Source organism: Dendrobates tinctorius, unplaced genomic scaffold (assembly GCF_039654945.1).
Source record: "Dendrobates tinctorius isolate UK_male_01 unplaced genomic scaffold, ASM3965494v1 ptg000254l, whole genome shotgun sequence".
NCBI lineage: Eukaryota > Metazoa > Chordata > Amphibia > Anura > Dendrobatidae > Dendrobates > Dendrobates tinctorius.
The window spans coordinates 23,247,923-23,262,277 of record NW_027361921.1 but is presented as its reverse complement, the minus strand read 5'-3'; the positions used below and the strand labels follow the sequence as shown (position 1 = coordinate 23,262,277).

At 41.5% G+C, this 14,355-nt stretch overlaps 1 protein-coding gene across 3 annotated transcripts in view; it reads left to right on the top strand.

Annotated features, from left to right (window-relative positions):
- Positions 1–14,355, top strand: part of PIKFYVE (phosphoinositide kinase, FYVE-type zinc finger containing) — a 603,254-nt gene that overhangs the window by 318,580 nt on the left and 270,319 nt on the right. For all 3 annotated transcript variants that reach the window (XM_073558214.1, XM_073558213.1, XM_073558215.1), the window contains one exon: positions 13,289–13,467. In XM_073558214.1, coding sequence (XP_073414315.1) covers positions 13,289–13,467 — 179 coding nt within the window. The remainder of the gene's footprint in view (positions 1–13,288; positions 13,468–14,355) is intronic.

Sequence of the window (14,355 nt, the reverse complement as noted above, 5' to 3'; positions counted from 1 at the left end):
TTGGGACTGTTCGTCTTTTATAGAAAAAATAGAGTTTATTCGCTTTTTCTGTTTTAATTTTCAAGCAAGCATTCGTCCATTTTATTAGAGAATCGATAAAATGTTGCTTGTGTCCACCTAATTGCTCTTTCTGTGCGGGTCGTTAGCAAAGTGTTTAGCTTTAGTTTTAAATCATAAATTTGCTTAGTTAAGTATAATGAGGGGTGTAACTGGTTGGCGGTTTCTAATTTATAGAGTTCGTCCTCGAGAATCAGTTGCTCCTGAAGACGATTTTTCTTTTTTTGGGATGCTATCCTATTGAGTACGCCAGTGATATATTTTTTATGGGCCATCTACACACTACCCATAGAGGTGTCAGGGGTAATATTACAGAGGAAAAAGGCATTAGGCTCCTGTTAACCAGTAGTCGAGTCTAAGGATCGGACAATAAAGATTCATTCAATCTCCATGTGTACAGATGTGTATTCGCTATGCCCAGTTTAAATACAGAGAGTACACTATCATGGTCAGACCATGAAGAGGGGACATGCCTTGAATACATCAGTGATGGTATATTTTCCGAGTTGGTGAGAACCCAGTCTATCCTGGAGTATGAGTGAAAAACCCTAAACAGATATGTGTAACCTCTTGACTGTCTATGGGATTCTCTCCGTGTATCAACCAAATGATGGGCTTGGAGGATATTTTCAAGTATAACTTTATCCTTCCTTGACATGCCGGACCTCTTATTATTGGAGCTATCAAGGGTTGGGTTTATGATCAAGTTAAAATCACCCCCCCTCCATATGAGAGTATCATAGGAGATGGACCTTAGGAATTTTGCAATAGATTTGTTTTCATTTGTAATGTCAGAAGTGCATAGCAATTAACAAGACAGAGTCGCTTCTCCTGTACCGTGCCCCAAAGGATTATGTATCTACCCTCTATGTCCACAGTCATACCTTCCTGCAAAAATGGGAAAGAATTATGGAGCAGTATGGCGACTCCTCTCGTTTTTTTTTTATCATGAGAGGCAAGAAAAGATCTCGAGTAAAGCTTATGGAAAAATTTGGGGGATGAGTTACTGGAAAAATGAGTTTCCTGTAGGAATAGTACATCAGGGGAATGTTTCAGGTAGTCAATAAAGGCGCGTTTTCTTTTTATCGGCGAATTGAACCCCCTAACATTGTGTGAAAGTGTCATGCATTTGGTTTAGTTAAATAGGTCTAAATAAATCTCTAGCATAATAACATCCAGGGTGGATAGCTTCACGTCGGTTATCAATCTAGGAACATGTTTATAAGACATCAGCACTTAGTGGAAGGGAGGGAGGGGAGGTAACAAAAAATATAATAACAAAAGAAATTGTCACAACTAATGACTGGTATGTGGGCTAGAATGTGCCGGCCCATCATTAGTAGGGCCAGAAGCAGCAACAGCCCAAAATGGAGTGGCATACTTACCCCAGGGGCACAACGCTCAAAAATTCTTAATAAATATAATTCTGGATTAATTATTCAACGGCTCATATACAAGAAAAATCAATCCTTAAAAGATACTTTATTGACCAATCATTAAAAAGTTTTCAAAACTTCAAAAAACAGGCAAACAAAAATAGGCTTATTGCTGATTTTCAAGATCCAGCCACAAACACTAGAGAGTCGTTCCAATGTCAGGTAGAGGGTCACAAACCTATTTGTCCCTATAGGGCCCTATATCTCTCTCCTACCTGACAGCAGAGGTTGGCACCCTCTTGATACGCAAATGGCGTCCCCGCTTCTCGGCGGCTCTCCCTAATCACCCTGTTGACTCCTATGTAAATAACATCAGCTTGGAGTACAACAGATGGCCGGGGACAAAAAATATAATAAATAATAACCCCATGCCACAAACCACCAAGACAAAAATGTAAGGAATAGTAACTGGGAAAAAACTCTAATTTTTGGCAGATTTGTAAACATTTGCTTTGGGAGGAAAAGGTGTCTAAATAACCCTATTTAGGTGTCTCCCTGCCTGACAGCGGAGCTTTTACACCCTACATTACTCTGGTGCCCCCGCTCCATGTGGGCTGACCCTTACTGACCCCTTTTCCTCCCAAAGCAAATGTTTACAAATCTGCCAAAAATTAGAGTTTTTTCCAGTTACTATTCCTTACATTTTTGTCTTGGTAGTTTGTGGCATGGGGTTATTATCTATTATATTTTTGTCCCCGGCCATCTGTTGTACTCCAAGCTGATGTTATTTACATAGGAGTCAACAGGGTGATTAGGCACAACGCTCAACAACAAGAAAAGAGAAAACAATATTATATGTAAATTGTCATAAATCACATCAAATAGTAATACTTATCAGAACAATGTCCCAGCATTTCGAATGCTCTTTGAATCTGTTCCAGCACATTCGCCGGTAGTGGTCTCAAGAAGTAGACTGTTTGTTGTGCTGTGTTTTATTGGGTCTGGTACGGCGAACTTCTATCCATTCTCTGCGAGGCTTCTGTCTCTGTGGTAGGGCCCCTGAGTCTGGGATCAGGATGCCTGCTTTTTCCAGTGTTTTTCTACCACCTTCACAATTTCTTAGAGAATAGGTAGAATTATTATGTGAGAAGATTAGAGCATGTGGGAATCCTCACCTGTATTTGATATTTGCTTTAATTAAGGCCATTGTTACGACTTACATGGCCTTTCTCCTCATTAGAGTCGCCGGACAGATGTCAGGGAACAAGGAAACAGTGTCCGGAATGCCTGGTAGTTTATTCAGTCTACGAGCAGCAGATAGAATCAGGTCTCTGGATTCCTCATGGTGCATTTTGAGGACAACATCTCTTGGAGAGACATCAGATTTGGGATCTCCCAGGGCCCTGTGAATTCTGGTTATTTTTAAAGAACTCTGGTCTGCCTGCGGTAAAAGGGTGCTAAAGAGGTTCGAGGCAATTTCCATTAGGTTGGAGCTACTTTCTGAGAGTCCTTTAATTCTAATGTTACCTCGGCGTGAGTGATTCTCCACATCTTGAAACTTAAGCTCCAGAAATTCGAATCTAGCATCTTGTTCTTGTAGTAGCTCACTATTCTGCTCAGTGGCTTCAGCAGTGTCATCCATTCTTCTCTCCAAATCGTTGGTTCTTTGGGCAGTGTCTTGAATTTGTTGTGTGAAATTATCCACAGCAGAAGATAACTCAGCTCTGAACGTTTTCTGAATGGTGGCCAGAAGATCCTCCATTGTCATTGTCATGTTTGTTGAGGCGGCCGAGTCAGTTAGCTGAGACCTTTGAGGGGAGCCCTTGGTGCTCAGTGAGGATGATTTTGACGCCGACATAGTGTGGCTTGATGGTTTTGTACATTGAGACAATAGTTGTGTGATTGATCGGGTGTTGATTTCAGATGAGGCAGGTTTTTTGGGGCGCATTACTCACAGACCTACTGTGTTCTCAAAGTCTGCGCATGACAACTACCTATAAAAGTGAGCGCATCTTTGTGCCCGTGGCGACAGACCTAGTGTTCCATTATCATAGTCCACCAGGAATGTCTATGCCCTCCGTGTTGGATTTTAGCAGGATATGGGGTAAACTTTGTAGGACATAGTATGTCTCTAGTGTAGCTCTGTTGTAGTACCCCTTTAATAATTCAGAAATGTAGGGGCGGGTGAGCCAGTATGTCTGAGCAACGGAGAATATTGCTGGTCCGAAAAGGAGGTGAAAAAAGAAAAAAAAAAAAGATTTTTCAATGTGGACAATATTGCCAAACGACCAGCAGATGGAGTCCTAGATCTTCAAATATAAAGTGAGGCAGCTATGGAGATTATATTAGATTTTACAATCTCATGGCTTCTCCTCCAGCTGTAGATGGGGCAACACATACAACCCTCTAATGTGCAAGGTCAGGAAACAGAAAGGTACCTGCAGTCCGTTCAGGGGCTCCACAGGCTGGGGAGGGTTCTCACAAGCAATTATAATATGGCTCCCGCTGCCCTCCTGCACTCCAGAGGGTCCCCGTTGAATGGTGGATTCAAAAGCAAAAAGTGAAATCCTCCAAGGTGGATTTTCCCCTATTTGTTAAGGTTAAGTACCTGTTTGCAGGAGGGTTCAGTGTTTTGTGCCTGTTGTTTTTCAATCCAGAGCGGTGTCTCTTATGTCTCACGCCGTTCCTGTGGTGCTGGTAGGAAAGCTTTAGGTCCCGGTACTATGGCACTGCTAGGTAATTATAACACAAATGTATGAGTTCTGTATATAATCCATTAGCCGGCAGGGCCTAGATGAGGCCTGTAGCAGTGAGAAGAGGCCTAGGCCTCAGTCCTGAAGTCTCTCTCCAGTTCCAAGTAAAAAATCTCTGCTTGTAAATATCCAGAACAGTCCAAATTGGGCTCAAAATGTTATTTATCAAATCCTTAGTGGGATCCAAAAGAATAATTGAGTTTTGAGTGATTTTTGTCTGAATGGGAGTAGATTCAGAGGTTATCCCTCAGGAGCTCTGCCTATCTGTGGCTCACATGTGCTGTGCCCCAACATGCTCTTTTAAAGCAGTTGTATACCATGCTGAATACCCATGTGGGAAAATTTATATTGGTTTAATAACACGGGAACTCAAAACTAGGGTCAGAGAGCGTATCCGAGATATAGAAAAGGCTGCAGTAGTACAAGACAGCTCCCTTCTAAAAACCTTGCCTCGGCATTTCAAGTGTTTCCATGACTGCAATCCAAAGGGCTTGAAAATTAAAGGTATTGACCAGGTGAATCTCTGCTTTAGAGGAGGGGATACAGTGAAAATCCTTGCTCAGTTGGAAAGTAAGTGAATTTTCAGATTAAGCACTTTAAACCCCCAGGGCCTTAGTGAGAATTTTGGTTTTGCGGCATATTTGTACGTAATTATTTACTTCTATTAGCGTTACTTTTTGGGACCTTAGGTATTAGCACCTTATTTGGGTTATAGGTTGCTCAGCACTATAGATGTGAGTCTTCCTTTTTTGCTTACCATAGCATAGACTAATTATATTGTTAGCCATTGTGATTATTTTCATTTGCTTGGGTCAGCATTGTATCTGGAACATCATATTTTTATTAACCACCTTTTATTTATTAGTGTGTCCAGTGATAACTGAGTACTGTCATAGCTGAAGTGACCCTATGTAGAGGCAAAATTTATTTTTGGTGTGTGTGTATATAATATATAATATGTGAGGTACCACTGTCATTTAAGTAGGGGATCACTCGTTTGGCAGCCACAAAATCAGATCCGGCACAGCTTTTTCAATAACCATAACGGTCCATGCTGTTAATTAAACATCATAAACCATAACCAGCAATATATAAACGGCATAGCGTCCATGACAGAGCTTCACTCTGTTAGCAATGTCCAATACGTGGGCTTTTCAACCTCCCAGTTATATCTCACCCCGTCAGGGTTCTCTCATGGCTGCTTCTCCATACTGCAGACATTCATTCCCTCCAGGGAACTCTCAGGCACTTGCAGCCATTAAACACAGCGTCCACACGTGCTGTCAGGCAGGAAGCCCCATCTCAGCGGGACCTTCCACACTGGACCAACCGGGTCCCAGCATTCACCCCATGTGACCTACCCTGGCCACATTATATGGTTCATAGCCATGCCCACCAGGTCACATGGCTCTGACCTCATCACAGGTCCTTCAAGCACTTACACACTCTTAACATCAGTGTTCTTTAAACACACCCCCTGGGTGGGTTTGTAGGTAACTGGCCCACCCATCTCCCTAGTTACCTGGAGACTTTTCCCTGTCACAGTAAAGCAGTACCTCAGCAGTATCACTGCTGATCAAAACATAAGTCTCCATCTCAAAGCCACCCACTTTGAGATACATAATGGCCATTCAGCATTCTGCCATTCATCCTTTCTCCTGGGACATCCAGACAGCGCCCCCTAGCGGACACAGCGGTTACTACACCACTATACAGTATATATATATTATATATATATATATTGTCGTATCAGGGCTATATTAGGAGTTGGCATGTTCTTTTATGTGAGGTATTCTGATTTTTTAGCTTTTTTATCTTCAATTTTAATAAAATAAAGAGTCAATGGCGCTAAGTGCAATTATAGGTACAAAGCTGCAGGTTACAAGACAAAACCACCTAGTTTGTCCAATAAAAACAATTAAAAAACCTATAGTTTAGAACTTGCGCTATGAATGTATCCTAAAATAAAATAATAAATAGATAAATACTATCAGCTATATAATAATAAAAGGCTTAGTAATAAAAAGCTTGGTAATAGAAATAAGTGCCAATAAAGGGTTACCTTGATATGAGTTCTGAAATGGAACAGATGAATAGTAGCCTTTAGAGGAAGGTCCTATAGGGAAAGCTGGATGATCCTCTTTTCAGAGCTAAAAAGAAAGGTGGTTACCTTTTAAGGAAGGTCCTGTAGGAAAAGCTGGGTGATCCTGAAAATAAAGGGTTACCTTAATGTGAGTTCTGAGACTGAATGGATGAGTGGTAGCCTTTAAAGGAAGGTCCTACATTATTGTTTTTAATCTCATATTGAAATAAAATTATATTTTATTATGGATCTCTTTGTTTCCCGTCTTTTATTGCAAGTAGGGGTTTGAGTCAGTTTGAGTAATATATTCTGAGGTGAAGTGCCATTTTTCATTTTTTATTTGGACATAATATTTATATTGTTTCATCTCCGTTGTCTGTCCTGCCTCAATTTGAAGACTTCCATTGAAGAAGAACTAATCAGCTCTCGTGGCAGCCTGTTCCACTCTTTGATCACACTCACTGTCAAAAAGATTTTTCTAATATCTAATCTGTATCTTCTCCTTTTCAGTTTTATTCCATTGCTTCTCTTGTTTCCATGTGCAAATAAGAATAAAGATGATCCCTCTATGCTGTGACTTTCCTTCAGATATTTGTAGACAGCTATTAAGCCTCTTCTTGGCCTTCTTTTTTGCAAGCTAACAATTCTCAGATCTTTTAACCGTTCCTCATAGGACATACTTTGCAGTCCATTTACCATCCTGGAAGCTCTTCTCTGAACTTAAACTGAAAGTAAACGGCTGCCCACTCTCTCAAGTCCCACAAGCTCGTTGCCTCGAGGTTATCCTTGACACTGATCTCTCTTTCAAACCACATATCCAAGCCCTTAACGCTTCCTGCCGACTTCAACTCAAAAATATTTCACAAATCCGTACATTCCTCAACCAAGAATCTGCAAAAACTCTAGTCCATGCCCTCATCATCTCCCGCCTTGACTACTGCAACCTCCTGCTCTGGGCCTCCCCTCTTAACACTCTCACACCCCTCCAATCTATTAACTCTGCTGCCCGACTAATCCACCTGTCCCCCCGCTATTCCCCGGCCTCCTCCCCCAGTCAATCCCTGCACTGGCTCCCCATTACCCAAAGACTCCAGTTCAAAACCCTAACCATGACATACAAAGCCATCCACAACCTGAGTCCTCCGTACATCTGTGACCTAGTCTCCCCGTACTTACCTGCACGAAACATCTGATCCTCACAAGATCTCCTTCTGTACTCCCCTCTTATCTCCTCTTCCCACAATCGCATACAAGATTTCTCCCGCGCATCCCCTTTACTCTGGAACTCTCTACCACAACATATCAGACTCTCGCCTACCATGGAAACCTTCAAAAGAACTTTAAGACCTACCTCTTTCGACAAGCCTACAACTTGCAGTAACCACCGATCCACCAAACCGCTGCACGACCAGCTCTACCCTCGCCTATTGTATCCTCACCCATCCCGTTGTAGATTGTGAGCCCTCGTGGGCAGGGTCCTCTCTCATCCTGTACCAGTCGTGACTTGTATTGTTTAAGATTACTGTACTTGTATGTAATATGTATACCCCTCCTCACATGTAACGCGCCATGGAATAAATGGCGCTATAATAAATAATAATAATAACTTGCTCCAGTTTTTTAATGTCTTTATAAAAATATGGTTCCCAGAACTGGACACAGTATTCCAGATGAGGCCTGACCAAGGAGAAGTAGAAGGGTATAATTGCTGATCTAGACTGTATGTTTCTCTTAATACATCCTAGAACTGTCTACCTTTTTTGCAGCTGCATCACACTGTTGACTCATTTGTAGTTTGTGATCTATTAGTATACCCAAGTCTTTCACACGTGCTGTAGCTTAGTTCTATTCCTCACATTCTATAGATGTAATTTTTGTTTTTCTTGTCCTGATGTAGACTCTTGCATTTCTTCCTGTTAAATACTATTCTATTAGTCACTGCTTATTCCTCAAGCTTATCTAGATCCTTATGAATCCTTTCTCTTTCTTCCCTAGTGTTAGCTATCCCTCCTAGCTTTGCATCGTCTGCAAATTTGATTCGTTTACCTTCGGTTCCCTTTTCTAGATCATTTATTAAATTGTTGAACAACACTGGGACCAGGGCAGAGCCTTGTGGTACTCCACTTGAAACACTTTTCCAATTGGAAGTGCAACCATTTATTACCACTCTTTCAGTATGTTCACTGAGCCAGTTTATCATTTTTTCAATAAGGATAGCATGAGATGCTTTATCAAATGCTTTGCTGAAGTTGAGATATACTATATCTACCGTGTTTCCCTGATCCACCCTGTCAGTGATTCTATCTTGGAAGGAAATTAAATTTGTCTGGCATGACTTGTTTGCTACAAAACCCATGCTGGCTCTGGTTAATTACTATATTCTTATCCAAGCACTTACATACATGATGTCTAATAATTTGTTCAAAGATCTTTCCTGGTATAGAAGTAAGGCCCACTGGCCTGTAATTTCTTTTTCTGTCTTCTTTCCTATTTTGAAGATAGGGACAACATTTTCACTTCTCCAATGTTCCGAGACTTTTCCTGCTTTCAAGGATTTTTCGAAGATCCTGGCCAGTGGTTCTGGAATTTCCTCTGCTACCTCATCCAGTACCACAGGATGCAATTCATCTGGACCAGGAGATTTAAATTGATTTAAAATAGCTAAGTGCTCCCTCGCCATCTCTCTGTTTATGGACAGTGTAGATTCTTTTATTCCTTCGATGGCTCCGTGAAGATCAGTTGATGTTACATTTGCTTTCTTAGAGAGCACATACGAAAAATTAAAAATTTAAAAGCTCGGCCTTCTCAACATCATTTTTGACCACTTCACCCTTTTCATCCTGTAAAAATCCTATATTCTTATACTCTTCTTTAGATATTCCCCCTCTTTTTGTTTTGATCATTTATTTTTCCTTTTTAACAAGTGATTATTAAGGTCTGTGTTCATCCACCCTCATCTATTTAAATGCTATAGGCACACATCCCATGCATATATTAATGAAAAAAAAGAAAAAAAGAAAAACCTACTCACCTCGCTCCTATTCTCCTCGTGTGTACATGCTTGCGCTTGCCGGCTGATGGTGTAATCATTCTGGCACGTCACAGCAGAGGTAACGGGAGCTTCACCGGAGCTTTGCAGCGCTGCTATCCTGTATCGTCAGTAGCAGAACTCCAGGAGCACTCCCTGACTGCATATGTCGGTGGCACACAAAACATTGTCATGATGGCTCTGGCCATAGACCCCGGATGATAGCCCTGATTTCCATCATTATATCTGCCTATGCCCGTGCTGTACTAGTCTTCCCTGGGCCACTGGCAAGTCTCTGCTGCTGCTCTAGGTGTCTGTTTTTTGCTGTAGTGCTGAGTCGGTACGTTGACAGCACAGTACCTGATCATTGAGCTCAGTGGTGCAGAGTTGGGCATTTTTGTCTACACTGGAATGCCTCGCTTGGAGGCGCTGAGCTCGCTTATTGGCTTCCACACTATCAAGGTGATATTGGCACACAGTAAATGCCGCATAACTGGAGCAGTGCCGAAAACTTGCCAGTGGAACCAGCGAAGGGGAGTACAACTTGGGGGGATAAAATTTAAACTAAAAAATAGTATATAATTAAATGTTTGAATTGTTTTATAAGATCAATTTAACAACCCTACACACCAAAAGAATACTGTGACCGCAACACAATCCACTTGAGTCAGTGTTCTGCTTAATTCACATACTCCACTGCAATAATACTGCTGTTGCCAGTGCCGATCGCCCATGCTCATCTGGGCGCCAATTCACTGACCATCTTGTCTTCTAAACTGTACTGCTACTGTTGCTGGCCGTACACTGCCCGACTTGGTATATTTATCTACCTTGCGTCTTTTGCCACTGCACACTCATGTCTGCCACACACAGTGCTAAATTGTATTGCTGTTGCTGGCCCTCCACTGCCAGGCATCTTTTTTCCTACACTGTCCTATTTTATACTGTGCATTTGCTGCCATTGCTGATTAAGGCCCACCCACATCCCCCTCATTTTTCCTGTGGGTTTATAGCTATACAGTACCGCTGCTGGGAAGTGTACTCAATTTGGGTTATACAAACATGAAAATAATCCCAAAACAGGGATTATTTTTTCACTCATATTTGAGATGCCATTGCTTCTTCACTTTCAAAATGCTTCACTACACCTTTTTCTCCTTCCTAGGTAAAGGGATAATTTTTGGATGGCTAGTGTAACAGATATTGCTTATTAATTTAACAAGGAACTAAGCTCTTGTTAATCCCCAAACAGGAGTAACTTTCCCACCCTTGTGAAATAGCCACTGCTTCTTTTGGTTTGTATTTTTGGGCCATTTTAAGAAATTACGAAGCCTAAAAAGTCTGTGTAATGTGTTGTTAAGCATGCTGCTTACTATTGTTATCCGATAGCTATCTGTGTTTGCATTAAATCAAATCTGTCACCTCATACTTGAACTATGAGATGCGGCCACCGCCATCAGGGGCTTATCTACAGCATTCTGTAATGCTGTAGATAAGCACCCAATGTAACCTGAAAGATAAGAAAAACAAGTTATATTATACTCACCCGGGGGGGTGTGGTCTGGTGCAGTGGGTGTCGCGGTCCGGCGCCTCCCATCTTCTAGCGATGACGTCCTCCTTCTTACTTCTGCCGCCGTTCCGGCGCAGGCGTAGTTTATCTGCCCTGTTGAGGCCAGAGTCAAGTACTGCGGTGCACAGGCTCTGGACCTCTCTGACCTTTGCCTGTGCACTGCAGTACTCTTCTCTGCCCTCAACAGGGCAGATAAAGTACGCCTGTGCAGGAGACACGGCAGAAGTAAGAAGGACGTCATCGCTAGAAGATGGGAGGCACTGGACTGGACCGCGACACCCATCGGACCGGACCGGACACCTTGGTGAGTATAACTTGTTTTTCTTATCTTTCAGGTTACATCGGGGGTTTATCTACAGCATTACAGAATGCTGTAGATAAGCCCCTGATGGCGGTGGCCACATCTCATAGGCCAAAAATGAGGTGACAGTTTCCCTTTAAAGAGCTTGAAAGGGGTTCAGCACAGATTTAGGAGACCTTAGAATGTTACACATGTCTTTTCTGGGCAATTAGAAGATACTAGTTGTTATTGGGATTGAGATTTGCTGTAAAAACCAATTTAGTCTGTTGAATTTGAATTTCTAAAGATTCCATTCTCTCGAGCTATATATATGTACAAAATAATTTACTCATGTCAGCCCTTGACTAAGTGCCCTTTATTGTTTTTTATGAAACCACAATAGCGCTGAGATAAAAGAAGTGAAGTCTTTAATAGAAATCAGCCGCAGTAATATGTATAACCCTATTCTAGATAAGATGTGCATTAAAAGTTGGTTCTAAGAGTTCTCAGTAACGTATATATTTTTATAGCACCATTAATTTTCACATCACGTCACAAGCATCTTCAGTAATGTCACCAATGCGGATCACAAACTAAATTCCCTGTCAGTATGTCTTTGGAGTATTGGAAGAAACCCTCAAACACAGGGAGAACATAGAGACTCCTTGCAAATGCTGTCCTTGATGAGATTTGAATCCAGCACTGCAAGGCTACCATGCTAACCACTGATCCACCGGGCTACCCAAGTTTAGACCGTCAGCCACACCTGCTGCTATTGGTGGGTTTAGCTAAAAGTCTGTGTATAGGAGCCTCAGACTGTTTACGGTCAGAGGATGGGGATATTGATCCGGCATGTCCCATTTTGGTCTTCTGGTTCGGCTGAGCATGTTCTTTGTATGGGAAAGGCAAGATGGTTCCTGCCCCAATAATCGGTCAAACCATCATTTGGCCAACAGCTATCTAATTACATACAATTAGTTGATGCGATGTGGTAAGACATTGCTTCAGCTGTCCATAAGTGAAGGCCTGAGATTCTCCTCTATATTTAATACATCTGGTCCGTAGAGCTCTTTTACTTTTTAGTATAGTAAAGCTCTGGAGAGGAGCAGAACCGCACAGAAAATAGGTAAAAACGGTCTCGTAAAGGACAAGTGAAAGCGACGGTAGCACACACCTGAAGGTGTTATGTGCAGGCACAGCACCTAATAAAAGCATGGAAAAGCCACTGCTGCTGCCCATGTCTGGAGGAGAAGGTTCGTCCAGATGTATGTGGCAGAAATGGAAACTGTCACACTTAGTTTCTATACTTTGAGAATGGCTCTGGTCCAGCTCAGATATGCGATATTGTTAATAAAAGCCGATTTGGAATCCTAAGGCTTGTGATTTCCACAGTGCAGCCTGCCTAAATGAGACAGTTTATATTTTTGTAATTTTTTAGACTAGAACTCTGACAGTTTCTTATGTGATAGGTGTAGAGCTTTGGGAGCAGATATATCTTCTCTTACGAGAAACAGTCTTACATGAGTGAGTCTAGGGAGAGGTCTTAAACCTGATCAATAAAGTAATACTTTTATTTATCTCAATCCCATTGTTTACTTGAGACATTCAAAATTGTAAAAAAAAAAAAGAAAAAGAAAAAATCTGGGTAAACTTGGTCTTTCATTGTCTCTGCACATCAATTCTCCCCAACTCCTATTTGTTATATGAGAAAAAGGAGATGTGTTCCAGCTTCTTTGAATCCAAAAATGTATTAGAAAATTCTTCTTATAAGACCATGGCAATGGCAAAGTTCACATGGCAAGGTATAGTTACGTGCTTCAAACGCTCAAGGTGTCCTCTTATCAAATAGTTTGATAAAGGATGTCTTGAGCGCTTGAGACGCGTAACTATATCTTGCCATGTGAACTTTGCCATTGCCATGGTCTTTTAAGAAGCATTTTCTAATACATTTTTGGATTCAAAGAAGCTGGAACACATCTTTTTCTCATCAGTACTACACGTGTGACCGCACGAGTTCTGTGCTTCAGCAAAGCCGTATGCCGCTGTGGGTGAGCTGATTCATTCTTCCTCTTCTTCCTTATTGGTTATACCCAGGGGTGATTAAGGGTTACAGTTTGACATGCATCTCTTGTTTCCTACAGGTAACCCCTGTCGTACCACTCTCCAATGAATCTTGGTCTATGTCATTTGCTAAATATTTGCAGCTGCGGTTTTATGGTAACCAGTATACTCGAAGAGCGAATGCTGAACCCTGTGGTCATAGCATCCACCACAACTACCACCAATACTTTTCATACAACCAGATGGTGGCATCATTCAGGTAATAGTACGACTGTTCTCACATTTAGGGCTTGCTCATACGATTGTATAAATCAGACGAGTACAATGCGATAAAACCTCTCCTTGCACTCTGATCAATGTTGGTTATCAAAAAATGGGGGATCCCTAAAAAAAATGTGGGATACCCCCCATTTTTAAGAACCAACAAAGGAGACAGTTGTGAGCGGATATTAATGGTCTGGGAAGGTCCAGCCTAAAAATACCAGCCCACAGCCGCTTCAGAATTGGTGCATCCATTAGATGCGATAATTCTGGCGCTTTGAATCTGCTCTTCCCAATTGCCCTGATGGTTGTGGGATTGATGTCAGCTTTGTAATTTTCGCTGGCATCAAGCCCAGGAGTTAGAAATGGAGAGGTGTCAGACCTCCCCATTACTAACCCAGTAATCAAAAGTAAAAGCACACACACAAAAAAAAGTTTATTTTTGAAACTACACCCCCACACCTCATTCACGAATTTAATTAAAAAAAACAAAACAAAAACATGAAGATTCAATATAGTCCACCGAATCCGTTCAAAATGGGAACCTGAAAGACTTAAAAAGAGAGGGGTAAAGAAATAACACAAGAAACACTACCTCATTAACCAATTTATTAATAAAAAATTCACTGCTGCTCCAACATAATCCGTGGCATTCCCACGACATCCAGGAATTCAGAACTGCAAACTATGGAGCTTCATAGGTCACTCGTGGTCATGTCTAATGCCTGATAGTGTGAGTAACTCAGTAATGTCATTTTGTGTGAGATATGACCGTGAGTAACCTATGAAGTTTTCAGTACTGAATTTTTGGACGTCGTGGAAATACCATAGATTATGTCGGAGCTACAAAGAGTTTTTTTTTAATTATTAAATTGTTGAATGAGGG